This window comes from Haliotis rubra, unplaced genomic scaffold (genome assembly GCF_003918875.1).
Source record: "Haliotis rubra isolate DU_JTF1 unplaced genomic scaffold, ASM391887v1 Scf1022, whole genome shotgun sequence".
NCBI classification, from domain to species: Eukaryota; Metazoa; Mollusca; class Gastropoda; order Lepetellida; family Haliotidae; genus Haliotis; species Haliotis rubra.
The window spans coordinates 115,135-135,781 of NW_025764918.1; the positions used below are offsets into that span (position 1 = coordinate 115,135).

Sequence of the window (20,647 nt, forward strand, 5' to 3'; positions counted from 1 at the left end):
AGTTTGTAAATAATCAAGTCTGGACCAGACAATCCAGTGATCAACAGCATGAGCATCGATCTTCCTAATTGGGAACCGATGACATGTTTCAACCAAGTCAGAGAGCCTGACCACCCGATCCCGTTAGTCACCTCTTATGACAAGCGTAGTCACCTTTTGTGGCAAGCATGGGTTGCTGAAGACCTATTCTACCCCGGATCTTCACGGGTCTAGTCTTTTAGTAACCCATGCTTGTCTTAGAGGCGACTAACGGGATCGGGTGGTCAGGCACGCTGATTTGATTGACACATGTCACTGTATCCCAGTTTGCATAGATCGATGCTCATGCTGTTGATCACAGGATTGTCTAGTCCAAACTTGATTGTTTATAGCCGCCATATAGCTGGAATATTGCGGAGTGTGGCGTTAAAAAAACAACAACAATTAACCAAATCTTATTATTAACGCAGACTTTCTCTCACGTACAAGTTCGGAATGAGTAACAAACCAAACTGATTCTCCTAAAAACAAGCACAGCAGAGATCTTCAAGTGATTTTATATGTCATGACAGTTTAACTATGAAATATAAATGAGTGAGTGAGTGAGTGAGTGAGTGAGTGAGTGAGTGTGTGAGGTGAGTGAGTGAGTGAGTGAGTGAGTGAGTGAGTGAGTGAGTGAGTGAGAGTAGAATTTTAACGCTGTTTTAGCAATATTCAATTACTATCACAGCTGGGACACCAGAAATGGGCTTCAGTCATAGGACCCATGTTGGGAATCGAACCCAGGTCTTCGGCGTGACAGATGAATACTCTAACCACAAGGCTAGCATGAGTTCATTTACCCATATGTTTCCAAGAGTATGTGAGATGGAATGGAAGAGAGTAGTAGTAGTGACACTGCTTTTTGTTTCAGTCATGAAAGACTGCTGTAATTTGACTTTTAACATGGCGTCAGTCACCCTGGACTTCGAGAAAAGCTAAAGGCAGTGGATGGTCCGAAGGTATTTAACACTAAGAAATGGAGACGCGACACTCTGGATAATGAAGGATGGAACAAAGTTTGTATTTGTGAGCAATGTTTCTTATGGCTTCACTATGTACCATGTCTATCAGCAATGTCCATCAGAGTAATAAACTTTACAAACAAAACTTCAAAGGAAACCTTTTTGCTTCTTTCTAAATACCAGAAAAGGTCTAGCTAGTTGTTCTAATATGAACCACGAGTGATAATTACTTAGAAATACAATCCTCATTGTTCAACAAATACAAGCACCAAAACAAACTTCGAAACATTATTGAGCAAATATGTTTTTCAATGCTGAACATTGTATGGGACTGCCTATGCAGTATTGGGGCAGGGTAAGAAAATGTTTGGAGTCACAGCTTCAAGACTAATACCATTTTGTTTTGGACAGAAAAACAGTATCCATGTCATCTGTGAAATACACAAGCATACACAGGGAACAACTTGATCTCTGTTTTGAACATACTGAGGCCTTCACAAATTTTGGAACCAATTACTTTTTCCTGAAATAACTCCCTGCTTCAAACCCTGGAATATCCAGCAGTCAGTCTGTTATCTCTTTAGTAAACTCAGTCACTGCCCAAGAATATATAAAGACCATCTGTAGTCCAATCAAAGTTGTTTCCAAACAGTTTCTCAAATCAATTACTAGTATGTTAGGAAACTTTGAAACATTTCTGAAATGATAAACACATCTGACTAAAGAGTAGAGTGGGATCATAAAGCACTGCAGAATCTGATTATATGCTGAAGCTACTGAAGACTTAAGATGAAATAAATAGGTGATAATAACAAGCTTACCATTATGAAAGCACAGAGTATCAAATAGCTACACACATATCACAAGCAAATGAATGCATAAAATCCTGCAGAGTTTTAAGACTGATCACTGTGGGATGTAGCTCTTGTAATTCTTCATCTTCTTTATCTGTTTCTTTATCTCATTGATGAAGTCTGACGGCTGGACCACAAATGATATCTCAAGGCCAACAGCATTCAGTCTGTGTTCAATCTGAAACAAGACCAACAGCATTTAATCTGTGCTCAATCTGAAACAAGGAGATCAACATTCAGTCTGTGCTCAATCTGAAACAAGGCCAACAGCATTCAGTCTGTGCTCAATCTGAAACAAGGCCAACAGCATTCAGTCTGTGGTCAATCTGAAACAAGGAGATCAACATTCAGTCTGTGCTCAATCTGAAACAAGGCCAACAGCATTCAGTCTGTGCTCAATCTGAAACAAGGAGATCAACATTCAGTCTGTGCTCAATCTGAAACAAGGCCAACAGCATTCAGTCTGTGGTCAATCTGAAACAAGGAGATCAACATTCAGTCTGTGCTCAATCTGAAATGAGGCCAACAGCATTCAGTCTGTGCTCAATCTGAAATGAGGCCAACAGCATTCAGTCTGTGTTCAATCTGAAACAATGCCAACAGCATTCAGTCTGTGGTCAATCTGAAACAAGGAGATCAACATTCAGTCTGTGCTCAATCTGAAACAAGGCCAACAGCATTCAGTCTGTGGTCAATCTGAAACAAGGAGATCAACATTCAGTCCGTGCTCAATCTGAAACAATGCCAACAGCATTCAGTCTGTGGTCAATCTGAAACAAGGAGATCAACATTCAGTCTGTGCTCAATCTGAAATGAGGCCAACAGCATTCAGTCTGTGCTCAATCTGAAATGAGGCCAACAGCATTCAGTCTGTGTTCAATCTGAAAAGAGGCCAACAGTATTCAGTCTGTGTTCAATCTGAAACAAGGAGATCAACATTCAGTCTGTGCTCAATCTGAAACAAGGCCAACAGCATTCAGTCTGTGCTCGATCTGAAACAAGGCCAACAGCATTCAGTCTGTGGTCAATCTGAAATAAGGAGATCAACATTCAGTCTGTGCTCAATCTGAAACAAGGCCAACAGCATTGAAACTGTGCACTATCTCAATAAGGTTCAAACTGAAACAAGTGTATCTCAATGAGGTTCAGTCTGAAACAAAGGTATCTCAATGAGGTTCATCAGAAAAAAGGGTCTCTGATGTTGAGGTTGACTCAGAGACAAGGGTATCTCAATGAGAGGACACAACCTGAAACATCTGCGTGAAAGAACATGACATGATTATTCTGGTCAGAAGATGGCACCATACCTCAAGATCCTTAAAATAGAGGCTGACTGGTCTGCTGTTTATCTCGGTCATGTACCAGGTACAGAGATTGCCTGGGTTCAGCACACACTCCCCTCTGGACAAAAGGCCATGTTTTGCTGCCAGACCATTTGGGTCAACATATAGAATCTGAAACACATACACCAAAAAACTAACAAATGAAAATTCTATTCCAACACAATTAGAACCTGTTATAAACTATCACCAGTATTTCAATTAATCAATTTCATCTTGGATTTATGATACAGTAGAATATATTGCAGCTATATTTTGCTGCTTTCTAATATTTGGAATATCAGTACTGGTATCTTTTGGGACATGGGTGGCCAAGAAGTTACACAGAGTTACGTCCCTTGGGCACATCAGACGCTAGTGTTGGGAATATGAAACCAAATACACTATTGATTATCAAAGGATCTGTGGTGAACGATTATCGATTATAATCAAAATATATACATTCCTAATGTAACAATTATAAGGGTTTTCTCCAGGTTTTTCTTCTAATTAATGTTAATGTAATTATTCGGTTTATTTATACAACAAATATTTATCAGTAGATCTCATTACATTCACAATAGATGAAAAATTTATTCATAGACAGGTTACAGCAATATTTACCGTAGTGATGAATACGAAACTATGAATGCAATGCACCTAGCATTATGCTGTTAAGCGCATGTTTGTTCGTGAATATTCATCAAATTTAATGGTCAGTTTATTTCATTCAAGTGTGTTATACTAAAACAACAAAATTCTGATTAATCGAAAATATGTTTTTACAATCGATAATTATTTTTAATCCTTCTTTCAATCAATTTTCGATTATTTTTCGATCATCGGAACACCACTATCTAGAACTTACAGAAAAAGAACTTAATACCACAAGCCACCCATAAAGACACATGTATGTGTGCTATACTAGAGAAGACTGCCTTATATATCCTATGGTACTGCAAATAGAGATGGTCAGCAGTGTTGAAGAGTGCCAGGAAGTGTCTTGAAGACAACCTGCTCATAAGAAGGCCTGAGATGTCAGAAACACCAGAAATGATCCAGAGAATCCATGGTATGGCAATGACTGACCAGTGAATGACTGAGTGTCATATTGCTGGAAGTTATTATCCAAGACAGAGTACATGCTATTATCTCAGAAAATTTGGTATTGAAGAAAGAATCAGATTTAAAGTCAATAGAGACATTGCCAACATGCAATCCATATTTAATTGTGAAGGCATTTCATCCCTTATGTGAAACAATCAGAACCCTCCTGTGGTTGATATTCATCCTTGATTCATTTCCAGTAAGTTACAGTCGAAATACTGCAATCTGAAACTACCTTAACACAATCTAAAAGTTGCCTTAATGTTCCCTGCAAGATAAAGTTTCTCTCATTCCCTCCATACCTCCCCTGTTCCTCCTTCTCTTCTGATGCCGAGACTCTGCCCCTCTGCTGACCTCCTGATCTCGAAAACTCTGGCATTGGGGATGCGACGGACCACGACCTCCATCGGCTTGGAAGCGTGCTTCAGGATCTTCATGGCCGAACTGGCATTCTCTACAGGCTGGCTGTTGATGCTCAGCAACTCGTCACCAACATGGAACTTGCTGTGGAGACGTGGGAAGTCTTTCCAATTCCAGCCTCCAATCCTGGAACCATTAACATCAAAACTTGATGGGAAATTTCACAAAATCTTATGAAAGAAATATTCACATTTTTTAACCATATTAATAATGTAAATATACAAGGTGTCCACTCTAAATGGAATCACAAAATTTAAAACCCCTCAGTTAAACATGACTGTACCATCAGTGACACACACCAACGCTTGCCAGTTCCACAGAAGACAAAGAGTGTTTGCACAATTGCTTTTTGCAGCATCTATATCAAAATAATCAACACCAGTAAAATCTTTTAATCATAAGAGATCTAATAATACAATGTTTGATGATTCATTACTTATTTCTAGGTTATCAGAACTGTTATAAAGCAGACGGTTTCATATACTTCTCTTCAAAAGTTTAGACTCACTTAAAACACTCACTATATGTTATGTATATATACTAGTATATGGCTACATCGAAGATTGATTTCTCCACTAACTTGGGGGAACCAACTGCAAACTTTATGCAGATGAATTACACAAGGATATAAATCAAATTGCTGAAACGCATGTGCAAAAATTATGCATGTGAACAGCTGTGTTGTTGTGTAAAGTTTTGTTAAGAAATCACTGATTTTCATCATTTACTGAACTCATGACAAAATCTTTTCAACGTTACGAATTTGTTTTACAATACATCAGTTCATGTGTAAACAGTACTCCTAAACAGTATGGAATATTTTGCAAACTTTAGTTTAGAACAGTTGCCTGAAGTAAGTGGCTATATTTACACTATAGTGAGTCTAAACGTTTGATGAGAAGTATATTTTGATTTCAAGTTACTCAGTATTCACCACTATAGAGTACATGTACACGTCGTCAAATTTTCTTGTTGAGAATCTACTAGTTGCAATCCTCTTGCAAGTCTTTGTCCATATATGCATCACTAAATTAACTCACCAAACTTTCTTGTTGATATCCACCAACGCAATCCCCTGACACGACTTCTGAGTTAGCTCAAGAGCAACACCAGCAGACAACATCTCTCCTTGAAGAATGTCTATCTGATTGTGTTTCAATGATATCACAGTGTGAGCACTCTGTCCCCTCTCCATCCTCATCCGGATGGACAACTGGCGATCTGGCCGCCGCACTACAGCGTCGTCAATGTCTTGTGGTGATGGTGGTGGATGGTCTAAAAACTGTGGACCATCACCTGTCAAGTTTGGAGGAGACGTTATCGGTCGTTGGATTCGAAAGCTCTGGCTCCTTCTTGCCGGGAGAGGAGGGGCAATGTCTGATGTGCTTGCTGCCCTGTTTCCCCTTGAATCCCTTCTTGGAGGAATCGGGGGAACTTGCTGACTGGACACTGAAGGTCCGGTGTAAGACTGGGTCATATGGTTAAACACTGGAGATGGAACTCTTGGCATTGGGCGTTCCTGGATGTTCTTGAACAAGGTATCATCAGTAGAGTCAGAACACCATGAGGGCAACGAGTCAAATCTCGGTGGCAATGGTGGGATGTTGCTTGTACCATTGCTCATGGAGTCTCTTGTTGCAGAAGCAGCAGGAGTATTAGGAGCTCTTTTTGAAGGGAAATCTGAGTCAAAAGTCTCCCACTTCTGAAACATCTTGGTGGTTCCATGATCAACACTTTTAGAATTGGGAACATGTGTGCGTCTCCTTGGTATTGGTTTAGTACTCGGGGCTACACTCCTTGGAAGCGGTTCAACACTTTTTAAAGACGTTTCTGTTTGTGTTGTTAATGTTTCAGAAAACACTTGCTCTTCTGCACCAGGAAAAGCACTATAAAGATTTTCACCTCGTTGGTTCATGTTTGAGACAGCATTAGCATTCTGAGCACCACCACCTCTTAATCCTGAATTTTGAGCAGCAGCTGCAGAAGTTGTACCACCTACCAAAGGTCGACAACCAGAGTCATTGCTACAACAAGCTTCCTGAGGCAAGTCCACAACAAGCTTTTCCTTTGATATACCATCTGAGAGTGAACCCTGATTTTTGATATGTGATGAAGCAGTGGTCTTTTGATTCGGAGGTGATGGATTTTTGGAGACAGCCATTCCATTGTGTCCACCTTCCCCAAATTTTGCATCTTTCATTCTCCAGTTGGCAAGTTCTGAATACCCATCATCCAGATCATCTATACAATTGTCCCCACTGCCAAAACTATTGGTATTGTTATTCGAATCCTCCACTGTTTTAGGTTGTGTTTCAATGTTTGCCACACTTGTCCTATCTGATTTAACAACAGCAGACCTTCCTAAAGAATCTCTTTTCTTTTCTCCCAAAAGAATCCGATTTTTTTGGAAGAATTCTCTGCCAACAAAGTCCCCAGAATAGTCAGACGTGTCATCTTCACTAGCATGGCTTGCATTGCTTTCTTTACGAAGAAGATAGTCATGAATGTCTTTTTCTGTCATCTTTTTATCAGTTTCTTCTGCCTTCTCCATTTCTCTTACTGTCCCGAAAATGTCTTCGTCTGGAACAGAATAATCTGCTGCTGCCCCTTCCTCTTCTTTTGAATCCTCCTCCTCATCTTTGCTTGAATGTCCAATCTTGTTGACGACAGCTGGACAGAAGGAGTAGACATGCTCATGATCTTCTTTCTGAAAAAAGGGACCAAACGTCATGAGATTTCAGGACAAACTGTGAACAGAATCTGCCCAATTAAACAACGTGCTCACATGTCATGATAGATATGTATGTTGCATAAGTGAGTGAGTGAGTTTAATTTTACGCCACACTCAGCAATATTCCAACTATATGGCAGCGGTTTGTAAATAATTGAGTCTGGCCCATGCAATACAGTGATCAACAGCGCAAGCATCGATCTTCACAATTGGGATACAATGACATGTGTCAGCCAAGTCAGCGAGCCTGACCACCCAATCCCGTTACTCGTCTCTTGCAACAAACATGGGTTACAAAAGATCAATTCTAACCCGGATCTTCACGGGTCCAGTTGAAAGGAACATGAGCTTAGAATCTGACTTCAGCATTCATAAATATTTGGTTTATTCATTGTGTAATACTGTACTATTTCAGTAGTCCTTAAATAATCCACAGAGCCACACAAACCATTGATTGACATAATGAGCAAAGTCTTGAAAAGAAAATGGCTATGAAAATAGACAATATGTTTGATTAGATGGTTACAATAGGCATGATCTGCAATGGAACCATTGTACTGTTTCTTTTTAAGATCACAGTGTGTTTCAGCAATAACATGGTGTCTGTAAATAATGAAGTCTGGGACTGACAAGCCAGTTTTTGGTGCTATGATCAGTGTTGTTGAAGAACAATGACATTCATGTAACCACGTCACACCAAATCTGAAAACCAAACCATTCAATAATTGTGTGACAAGAAACTATTGGGGGCTTATTATATCCAAGAATTCTAAATGGGTATAGCTAGCTAAAAAGGGTACAAGACTAACTTGAGTAAAGCCAACAAGCAGAGTAGTGGAGGACAAGCATGGGTAGTGGATGACAAGCATGGGTGGTGGATGACAAGCATGGGTAGTGGATGACAAGCATGGGTGGTGGATGACAAGCATGGGTGGTGGGTGACAAGCATGAGGTGGTGGATGACAAGCGATGACAAGCATGGGTAGTGGATGACAAGCATGGGTGGTGGATGACAAGCATGGGTAGTGGATGACAAGCATGGGTAGTGGATGACAAGCAGTGGACAAGTGGTGGATGACAAGCATGGGTAGTGGATGACAAGCATGGGTGGTGGATGACAAGCATGGGTGGTGGATGACAAGCATGGGTAGTGGATGACAAGCATGGGTGGTGGATGACAAGCATGGGTGGTGGATGACAAGCATGGGTGGTGGATGACAAGCATGGGTGGTGGATGACAAGCATGGGTAGTGGATGACAAGCATGGGGTGGTGGATGACAAGCATGGGTAGTGGATGACAAGCATGGGTAGTGGATGACAAGCATGGGTAGTGGATGACAAGCATGGGTAGTGGAGGCTACAAAACATGGGGTGTTGGAGTAGTGTTCCCCCTAGGCATATTTAGGAGGGCGCTGCGCCCTGCCCTTTGATTTTTGGGCCCAGCCCTTTTTGTTTTGCGCCCTGCCCTTTTCGCCCCAATCCCAGTTTTTTTTCAGCTGTGCTTGATTTTACAACAACCCGTGTGTATTTTAAGGACGGCATTCTCTCCCTTTCAAGGGGAGACGCAAAATTGTTTTGATAATGATTAGGAAATTGGCATTTAAACCATGGCGAAGTCAAATGTGTTTAACTCGCTTTACAAATCACAATGCCTACCAAGGAAAGAATCAAAAGGAAAAGAGAAGAAGCGGTGAAGGTTGAAGCAAGGAAGTGTCGCCAACTAATAGATTTCTTCGCTCCTAACAGGTATGTGCCTCTAAGTTCGTGATTTTTAGGCAGTTGATTTCCCTTTCCATTTCACATGCCTTTCAAATAAAACCTTAATTTATTAAAGACAACGATGTGTGAACTACATGGGATGTATTTTGGTACGTTTGGGGGACCGATATTCATGTGACTGTGCTGTTTAGGTGAAAATCTGAAACTCGAAAATGTCCGCCATTTTGAATCCATCGGCAATTTGAAATTGATCTTGAATTATTTGGTTGTTTGTCCTGGGAAATGAAATAGTTAATACAGCTTGCATAACAGCTTAACATGGTAGCCTTATATTTAGTGTTTAGTGTCGATTTCATTAAAAAGTAAGTCTTGAAGGAGTAAAACTATTTTACGATTTCAAACAATGGGAAGCCACACCCTTGTCGAAGCTCTCCACAGTAGATACTTACGTTCAGGTGTATTATTGTGTGATATTTTTGTTTTAATAATTATGATTGCAAATTTAATATATAAGAATATTTTGAATATGGTATATTAACTTACCAGAACTGTTGACCAGGAACTGAAACGAAACGGATAACAGATTAACGCCCTTGGAAATGCCCCAAATTTTGATCTTAAAAAACACAAAATGAGGATGAAGAACTTTAGCACAACGAAATTAGGATTTTCAATAATACACCAAGACCTTTTAGTTTATGAAGTGCCCAGACCCCCCAACTAGGGGGAACACTAAGGACCAAGTGGGCCTGGCTAAAACATGGGGTGTCGGAGGAGCCAAAAACGGACCACATGAGGTTGTGGACGACAAGCATGGACAAGCACAAGATGGGGTGGTGGAAGACAAGGACAATGGGGTGGTGGGGACACAAGCATGGACATGGGGTGGTGGGTGACACACAAGCACATGACAAACATGGGTGACGGTGGAAGCACAGTGGACAGGGTGGTGGATGACAGCATGGGGTGGTGGACGACCAGCATGGGTGTTGGACAAGCATGGGTGGTGGGTGACAAGACATGGACAGGCAGCATGGGTGGTGGGTGACACAGCATGGATGGGGTGGTGGGGACAAATGGGTGGTGGGTGACAACATGGGTGTTGATGACAGCACAGACAGACACATGGGGTGGTGGAGGACAAGCATGGGGTGGTGGACGACAAGCACAATGACAAGCATGGACACACATGGGTGGACGATAGACAAGCGGGTGGACGACCACAAGCATGGGGTGGTGGGTGACAAACAAGCACAAGGACAAGCAGGATGACAAGCAATGGACAGCATGGGTGAGGGTGGATAACAGCATGGACGACAAGCATGGACGATGAGCACAACACATGGACACACAGGACAAGCATGGACGACAAAGTGACAGACAGATGACACATGGACGACACAGCATGGGGTGGTGGATGACACAGACAAGCATGGGGGTGGTGGGTGGCACAAGACAAGCACAAGCATAAGCACAGGTTTGTTGGATGACACATAGGTGGTGGGTGACAAGGACATGGGGTGGTGGACGACAAGCATGGATGGTGGATGACAGCATGGGGTGGGTGGGACACAGCAAGGATAAGCACGGTTGTGGATGACAAGACAAGGACAGGCATGGGTGGTGGGTGACAACAAGCAACAGTGGATGGACAAGCATGGATGGTGGAGACACATGGGGTGGTGGATGACAAGGACAAGCATGGCAACATGGGTGGTGGATGACCAAGGACATGGGTGGGAGTGACATGGGGGTGGTGGGTGACACACACAGTGACATGGGGAGGAGACAAGGACAAGCATGTGGGGACAAAGCACACAGGGTGTGGAACGACAAGGCATGGAAGGCATGGTGGATGACAGCATGGGGTGGTGGGTGACAAGCATAGGGGTGGGTGTGACATGGGTGGTGGATGGTAAGCATGGGATGGTGGATGACAAGCATGGATGACAACATGGGTGGTGGTTGAGTGACATAGAGTTGGGTGGCAAGCATGGGTGGTGGATGACAAGCATGGGATGGTGGAGACAAGCATGGGTGGTGGGTGACAAACGTAGGGGTGGGGATGACAAAGCATGGGTGGTGGATGACAACATGGGTGGTGGGTGACAAGCATGGGTGGTGGCATGGGGTGGTGGATGACAATGGGTGGTGGTGACATTGGTGGTGGTGACAAGCATGGGGTGGTGGATGACAGGTGGTGGATGACAAGCATGGGGTGGTGATGACAAGCATGGGTGGTGGATGACAAGCATGGATTGGGTGGATGACAAGCATGACAAGCAATTGGTGGATGGATGACAACATGGCATGGGTGGATGGGTGACAAGCATGGGTGGTGGATGACAAGCATGGGGTGTTTGATGACAAGCATGGGTGGTGGATGACAAGCATGGGTGGTCGATGACAAGCATGGGTGGTGGATGACAAGCATGGGTGGTGAATGAAGCATGGGTGGTGGATGACAGATGACAAGCATGGGGGTGGTGGATGACAAGCATGGGGTGGATGACAAGATGACAAGCATGGGTGGTGGGTGACAAGCATGGGTGGTGGATGACAAGCATGGGTGGTGGATGACAAGCATGGGTGGTGGATGACAAGCATGGGTGGTGGATGTGACAAGCATGGGTGGTGGGTGACAAGACATGGGGTGGTGGATGACAAGCATGGGGTGGTGGATGACAAGCATGGGGTGGTGGATGACAAGCATGGGGTGGTGGATGACAAGCATGGGTGTGTGGATGACAAGCATGGGTGGTGGTGGATGACAAGCATGGTGAAATGGCATGGGTGACAAAGCATGAGGTGGTGGATGACAAGCATGGGTGGTGGATGACAAGCATGGGTGGTGGATGACAAGCATGGGGTGGTGGATGACAAGCATGGGTGGTGGATGACAAGCATGGGGTGGTGGATGACAAGCATGGGGTGGTGGATGACAAGCATGGGTGGTGGGTGACAAGCATGGGTGGTGGGTGACAAGCATGGGGTGGTGGATGACAAGCATGGGTGGTGGATGACAAGCATGGGTGGTGGGTGACAAGCATGGGTGGTGGATGACAAGCATGGGGTGGTGGATGACAAGCATGGGTGGTGGATGACAAGCATGGGGTGTTGGATGACAAGCATGAGGTGGTGGATGACAAGCATGGGTGGTGGGTGACAAGCATGGGTGGTGGGTGACAAGCATGGGGTGGTGGGTGACAAGCATGGGTGGTGGATGACAAGCATGGGGTGGTGGGTGACAAGCATGGGTGGTGGATGACAAGCATGGGTGTTTCATGACAAGCATGAGGTGGTGGATGACAAGCATGGGTGGTGGGTGACAAGCATGGGTTTGGTGGATACAAACATGGGGTGGTGGATGACAAACATGGGGTGGTGGATGACAAGCATGGAGTGGTGGATGACAAACATGGGGTGGTGGATGACAAACATGATGTGGTGGATGACAAGCATGGGTGGTGGGTGACAAGCATGGGTTTGGTGGATACAAACATGGGGTGGTGGATGACAAACATGGGGTGGTGGATGACAAGCATGGAGTGGTGGATGACAAACATGGGGTGGTGGATGACAAACATGGGATGGTGGATGACAAGCATGGATTGGTGGATGACAGGCATGAGGGGGGAGACGTGGATGAAAAACATAGAGTGGTGGATGACAAGCATGGATTGGTGGATGACAGGCATGGGTGGTGGATGACAAGCATGGATTGGTGGATGACAGGCATGGATTGGTGGATGACAGGCATGGGTGGTGGATGACAAGCATGGGTAGTGGGTGGATGACAGGCATGGGGTGATGGATGACAAGCATGGATTGGTGGATGACAGGTATTGGGGGTGGGGGTGGTGGTGGATGACAGGCATGGGTAGTTGATGACAAGCATAAGGTAGTGGATGTCATGCATTGGTGGTGGATGACAAACTTGGGTAGTGGATGTATACAACACACATGCAGTACTCAGGTTGTATTCTGCATGGAAACCCCCCACTGAGAGTGACTATCAGACCTTTAATACATACATTACAGCAATAACAGGATACCTTACCCCTAGAATTCCAAGTCGTTGTAGTGTAATTTCCAGACAGTCACACCAAGATATCATTATCTCCCTGCAACAAAGATAAGCATGCTGCAGTTTAAACTGCAAATTGAATTCAAGTAGTCTTGGAGAGTTTATGAATGTCTGGATGGATGGGTGGATGGATGGATGGGTGGATGGGTGGATGGATGGATGGTTGGGTGGATGGATGGCTTGATGGATGAGAGATGGGTGGGTGGATGGGTAGATGGATGGATGGATGGGTGTGTGTGTGTGGATGGATGGATGTGTGTGTGTGTGTGTGTATGTGTGTGTGTGTGTGTGTGTGTGTGTGTGTGTGTGTGTGTGTGTGTGTGTGTGTGTGTGTGTGTGTGTGTGTGTGTGTGTGTGTGTGTGTGGATGGATGGGTGTGATTGGATGGATGGATGGGTGGATGGATTGTTGATGGGTGGATGGATGGATGGATGGATGGATGGATGGATGGGTGGGTGGGTGGGTGTATGGTTGGATGGATGGATGGGTGGGTGTGTGGGTGGTGTGGGTGTGTGGATGGATGGATGGATGGATGGATGTACTGACCACGGACCCATAACAGTGATGATAATGTTCATGTCATCCTGAAAGAATGAGTGAGTGAGTTTAGTTTTACGCCACACTCAGCAATATTCCAGTGATATGGCGGCGGTCTGTAAATAATCGAGGCTGGACCAGACAATCCAGTGATCAACAGCATGAGCATGAATCTGTGCAATTGATATGTGTCAACCAAGCCAGCGAGCCTGACCAACCCGATCCCGTCAGTCGCCTCTTACGACAAGCATGGGTTACTGAAGATCAATATTCTAACCCGGACCTTCACGGGTACATCCTGAAAGAAGGAAAAATAATTGTTTCATATTTTAAGGAAAGAAATACTTTAATTATACATTGTGATATCATGGTGACCATGACAGGAAGTGAGAGAGAGGAAGTGGTTGCTGATACAGGATAAGACAGTGACAATGTGCAACAAACTTGACCGTGGATGACATGACCTAAGAATGATGAGCACGATTAGATAATCACTACACTGCAATCTTGTCTTAGAAATGAACATATTTTACAGGAAAACACAAGTAAACAGATAAAATAAAATAAACAGGAGCCAGTAACCTAGACAAGACATATCACAAACTTGCATGAGATGAATTGGATGTGATAGGACATGTTTATGACAAGATTAGAAAATCATAATCATGAAAATGTGTAACAAACTTAACTATAACACCAAAGACCCGGGTTCGATTCCCAACATGGGTAGATAGTGTGAAGGCCATTTCTGGTGTCCCCCGCCATGGCATTGCTGGCATATTGCTAAAAGGGGCGTAAAACAAAACTCACTCACTCACACAAGTTTGGGCAATTCACAGATTGATAAATCAGCAGGATATTCCCAATCATGACACGGAGTTACCAATGTCATCATATAGGCTAACCACCCGTACATTAAGTCCCCTCTAAGCCCGGGTTACTGGAGATGAGTTCTAAACTGGAATCCCGAAGGAGTAGAGTGAGTGAGTGAGTGAGTGAGTTTAGTTTTACGCCGCACTCAGCAATATTCCAGCTATATAGCGGCGGTCTGTAAATAATCGAGTCTCTCCAGTGATCGACATCATGAGCATGGATCTATGCAGTTGGGATACGATGACAGGTGTCGACCAAGTCAGCGAGTCTGACCACACGATCCCGTTATAGTCACCTCTTACAACAAGCATGGGTTACTGAAGATCAGTTCTAACCTGGATCTTCATGGGTCCCGAAGGAGCAGGAAATTAAATCATCTCTGTACATGATACTTGTCTGGTGTGTGATATTTTGTTTTTTTTTATATCTACCTGGAGGTTGTAGCAAGTTCAATGACCCGGTCACCAAGTATAATGTTGAAAGTGTGAATCCGGGCATTCCGCAGAAAGGTGAAAGTCACTTGTTTACAGGATGAGAGGTCAAAGGTGTTGATTGGTTCCGCAGAGAAAACATCAGTCTCTTTTTCATAATATTCCAAGTATGGCTTGCCTTGCCGCACGAGAAATACAAACCACTTGTTGGGGTCGATTTTCTGTAAATAGAATAATGTACAAAATAAACATGGCGGTGGTCTGTAAATAATCGAGTCTGGACCAGACGATCCAGTGATCAACAGCATGTGCATCGTTCTACGCAATTATGATATGATGACACTTGTCAACCAATTCAGCAAGCCTGACCACCAGATCCCGTCGGCTCTTACGACAACCATGGGTTGCTGAAGACCAAATCTAACCTGGATCTTCAAGGGTATTATAACATAAGGCTGTCCCCAGGTCATCACACAATTTGAAAAATTGGACTGGGACCTGTTTCACAAAAAGACCTTCATTCTATGACTAATGTAAGTCTGTGTTAAAAATGGCAGTCAGGATTGTCTTAGTGCTAAGTTGATGACCCATTGTCATACATGGCCCAGGTAATTGATCATATAAACTGAATATAATCTTTGAGATGCTTACATCAAGAAGGTTGGAAAGTCCCCTCTCTGAAGGAAAGGCCTTCCGTAGATATCCCTGTTTGATGACGTTATCCATCTTCTCATAGACCTGAAAATGACCAACTCTGAGTAAATGAACATGTTAGGCATGAAATGATACAAATAAAAACCAAAAATGAAGTTTTAAACACTGAGCTATAATCTTTACAATAACTGCACACATACAAGCTGGATGATTTGTGATGCCCAAGCTGGATGATTTGTGATTTGACATACACTTTCAGTAGAATCCCTGCACTATCACCCAGGGAGACAGATATTGAGCTTCACACATTGTGGGAATCAAACCCATGTCTTCAACACAAGAAGCCAACGCTATATCCACAAGGCTGCACAATCTGTTTTGATTGGCCAGTTCTAGCAGTATGGAACAATATGAAGTCATATCGTGTTTCAAAAATCATGAAGTTCATAAATACAGCTCTCACTGTATCAGTATTCTGAACCGTTATCTCAAAAGGTTATTCTTGCTGCTTCGCAGATTGTGGAGTAGCCTAGCAGATAAAGAGTTCACTTGACACACCGAAGATCCCGGGTTAGATTCCCCACAAGGGTAAAATGTGTGAAGCTCAGTTCTGGTGTCTCGATCCCGCTGAAATATTCCTAAAATCAGCATAAAACTAAACTAACTCACTCACTCACTTGCTTCAACTACACAATATCAAAGCAATGACTGTAGCATTTTCATGTACTTCACCACGTGGCTGATGTTTAACTACCTGAAGGAAATACACACTGATTGGCAGCTGATAACTCATGTATCAAACAGTGTCATAAATTTCATGGAAGCATGATCATGATAAGACATCACGCTCTGTCCTTCATTTGTGTATATATAAAGTGATTTCTCATGATTGTCATAAATAACATGAGCCAATCAGGAAATAACACCAAAAGGCAATATTCATACATGGAAAGCGAAACTGTTATCAACAAGCTATGTACATGTCAATAGACCACAGCTACCCAATATATGGCCTATGAGTTATGAAATGTACACTAAAGTACAGCAAAACAAAACAGAGTCATACATCAGACCCTACAACCTTTGTATCCCTACAACACTAAAACCCATATATTACCCTGATACCCTCACAGCTCTATAACCCCAAAGAACCCCAGTTAATTTCTAACTCAGCCTAATACTCCTACAACCCTATCATAATACTGTTACAACAGTAATGCCCATATAACACTGATATGTAACCCTCACAGCTCTATAACCCCAAAGGACCCAAGTTAACTCAGCTAAATACTCCTACAATATCATCATATCCCCAAAGAACCCCCTAACTCCCCGAATCCAGGACAAAATCCACCCCATATCCCCACAGCCCTAATACCTCTTCAAGCATAATAGCCCTTATCCTAGAGGCCCACAACCTTAAAATCCCTAATACCCCCTAACCCAAGAAAACCTATAACCGTAATACCCCCACATATTAGCACTATACTCAGACAAGCCTTGCCCCCCCTAACAACCCTAAAATCACTGCATCACTAATACCCCCACAACCCAAGAACCCTAAATACTCCACAAACACTGTATTCCCAAAAGCCTTGACCAAAAGCCACAAGCCTAAAACCTCAACAACCCTAATACCCCCACAACCCATTAACCCCTTAGAATCATAATGTCACCCTTCAGCCCTAATACACCTACAAGCATAATAACCCACAACCTTAAAACCTCAACAACCCTAACACCTCCACAACCCTAGAACCACTGATACCCCAACCTGAATTTATAAGCAACTGAGATTCAGATGTTTCATATTTTCACTTGTGAAGATGTATCATTATTTCTAGCTTCATTGTAAACTTAGATAAGTATTAGATGTCATCTAGCTACATAAAATAATGAATGAGTGGTTTTCCATGAATAAATTACAAATAATTCACATATATCTGGGAAACTAATTTATTACTTCATGAGCGCAAATGCAAATGGGTTCAATGGAACCATCCCATCTTCATGAAGCAGGCCATGGCAACACGGTCTGATTATATGTATTTAAATCTGATTTGTCAATATATATACAATGCTACAGTGAAATTAGATTGCAAATAATGTTTGATAAATCAAATAGTTTCCGGGGGCCCGATCCACAAAACGTTCGTAGCACTACGACATTCGTTAGCCTATTATAAACTATAGAGTTACGACAGGTCATAATGTTACGAACACTTTGTGGATAGGGACCCTGCTTATTAAATGTTCCCTGTTAATACTCTTTTCAATATGAATATCTGACTATTGATCAACTTCCACTGTGGCTCTTGTCTTGTACAAATATCCATATATGCAAATGAGAGTTTGACATATAACATTGAATCATTGGTCACAGTTTTACAACAGTATGTTCAAAGCACTGTTTTTGTACATAAATATATCACCTCTCATCAATGATGTGAAATATTTTGATCTACTTCAGACTATGTTTTATATATTTTTTACTCAAATTTAACCGAACGGTATTTAGTTAACGATTATCAATCTCTGTGAGTTATTTCAAGAGCCAGCCCAAATAAAACCACATACAGGTAGAGTGAGTGAGTGAGTTTAGATTTATGCTGCTTTTAGCAATATTCAAGCAACATCACGGCGGGGTACACAAGAAATGGGCTTCACACATTGTACCCATGTGGGGAATTGAACCCAAGTCTTCAGCATGATGAGTGAATGCCTTTAAACCACTAAGCTAACCCACTGCCCCACATAATGGTTAGAAATCCTAATCACTGTGGCCACACAGTAAATAACATCATGAAGTCCATCACGCCCACCAAGCTGCTGATACAGTACACAATCTGCATCAGGTAGATAGACTTATACTTCATGGTTATTTAGGATATAATATTAACCATGGATATTTCTCAGAGCTCGATTTAAGCATTTAGATCTTGCACTGGTGCAACCTGAAATTGCTATGTGCAACCCAATATTTATCCCAGATTGCACCAAGGGAAAACAAAATGATGAGGAACTGGCTTGGAGAAGTGGCTCTGACGATAACAAGTGCAGAGACTGAATGATTGCTAATCTTCCATTGTCATGAAATTATCTGATAATTCCTATAATCTATAATTCCTTTGATTGTTCAAAATTACCACATAGAATTGTGGCAGGGTTAAACTGAATCCTCAAGAAATGTAAATCGAGGGTCAAACAGGAAAATGTAAGTTGTGTGTAGCAATGATATGAGAGTCACGTGGTGGCATATCGACTAAATATTAGATGTGAGGCCAGAGTCTGTCAATAGCATACTGATGTCGACGTGGGTAAGTTGAACCTTGGAGTCAACTTTGTGTGCAGACTCTTTCAGTGTTGTCACAACCCCTAGTGTACAGTACACAACCATGTGCACTTAAAAGAACCCACGAATCTGTTGGTAGATGACCAGATGGTGGCCACATGAATACGTGCAAACACCTAGTTGCAGGTACAGCAACGTGCAGTAAGATTTGGACAGAGTACTGTGACTATGTGTCCCAGTCCACCCAGCTGTGAATGGGTAACTCGTAAGGATGGGAAACTTCACTGTACATAAACTTAGGGCGCCTAGTAGCTGCAAGAAGTGTATACTCCCCAGGGAGTTAAGATTGATAATACGAAGTGCCATTGAGATTGACATGCTATGACTGAGGGAAAAACAAAGCGCCTGTGAGCAGCCTAGCTGGAACTCAGCATTGTATAAATAGATTATAACGATAATAAATTTTTTGTGTATAATCTACTACAGGAGGTGACTTTCCACTGACAATAAGGCACTGGTACAGGTTAAAAGTCATAAGCTGACTGCACCGAGAGTACTCAAAATATTCCACAATACTCAAATTATAATATGTGTATTCAAGAACTTTTAACCAAATGAACTAAAAAATTTCACTTCACTTACACTACAGACTTGAATCTTTCCTTGTAAATGTAACTGCACCATATCATTCCTTTCATTTCCAAGCTGGTTTTATAGTGCTAGCTCACTGAGATGCCACGTTAAGCATGAATACCCCACTCAGACACATTATACTGACTCAAAGCCGACCAGTCCTTGTTGTACCCATTAATGCCGAGCGCCAGGCAGGGACCAACAAGTACGATATTTTAACATCTTTTGGTATGGCGCGGCCAGGGATAGAACCCACTACATTCCACTCTCCGGGTGGACACTCTAACCATGAAGGCGGTCTGTGATTTTAAAGTGCAAGATATTTACTCTGTATGTTTGAAAGGAAATATATTTGGTTATATGTTGAGCCTTTATCTGCATGAAATACATTCGTGATAATAAATATAATCGTCGTTCCTTCGACAAGCACATATTGATATAGTATGACCAGAAATTATTGAGAATTTTAGGAATATGTTTAATTGGATTTCTAGTATAAACAACCTTGACAGCTGTCAAGTGCTAGCTTTCATTAAAGAGAGACAACTCCGTTAATACTTTTTCATTAGTTTGTGAAGAGTTATGCCCCTTTGTTTACTTGCTAGCAGACGACATTTTCAGTGATCCTCTGCATGGATGATTTAGAGAAGAGGAAGTTGATTATAGCGTATTATAACAAGGACATCAGATCAGCTTAAGTGATTTCAAGTAGAACAGGCATCCCTTTGTCCACTGTTTATCGTGTTTTGAAAAATATAGCAAATGGATATTGCATTGAGCACCAGGGAGGCGCAGGTAGGCCCAGAAAATTGACTGTCGGTGACAGGAGGCGGGTTGGTATTCCTGTTTCTAAAAACAAATGAAGGAGTTTAGAAAACTTAAGGCTGGATATGATTGATAGAGGAACTGTGGCTGTCTGTAAGGAGACAATTAGAACTGAGCTGCATGCAATGGGTTGGCAGAAAAGTCGAGGAATTCCATCACCGATCATGAAACCTGAACAAAA

At 42.6% G+C, this 20,647-nt stretch overlaps 1 protein-coding gene across 2 annotated transcripts in view; it reads right to left on the reverse strand.

Moving 5' to 3' along the window:
• Nucleotides 1-731: 731 nt before the first annotated feature.
• Nucleotides 732-20,647, reverse strand: part of LOC124271053 — a 49,776-nt gene continuing 29,860 nt past the window's right edge. For both annotated transcript variants that reach the window (XM_046706126.1, XM_046706117.1), the window contains exons 3-9: nt 15,714-15,800; nt 15,063-15,283; nt 13,195-13,258; nt 5,724-7,390; nt 4,566-4,809; nt 3,145-3,291; nt 732-2,015 (exon numbers count right to left, since the gene is read on the reverse strand). In XM_046706126.1, coding sequence (XP_046562082.1) covers nt 1,890-2,015; nt 3,145-3,291; nt 4,566-4,809; nt 5,724-7,390; nt 13,195-13,258; nt 15,063-15,283; nt 15,714-15,788 — 2,544 coding nt within the window. In that variant the 5' untranslated portion in view covers nt 15,789-15,800 and the 3' untranslated portion in view covers nt 732-1,889. The remainder of the gene's footprint in view (nt 2,016-3,144; nt 3,292-4,565; nt 4,810-5,723; nt 7,391-13,194; nt 13,259-15,062; nt 15,284-15,713; nt 15,801-20,647) is intronic.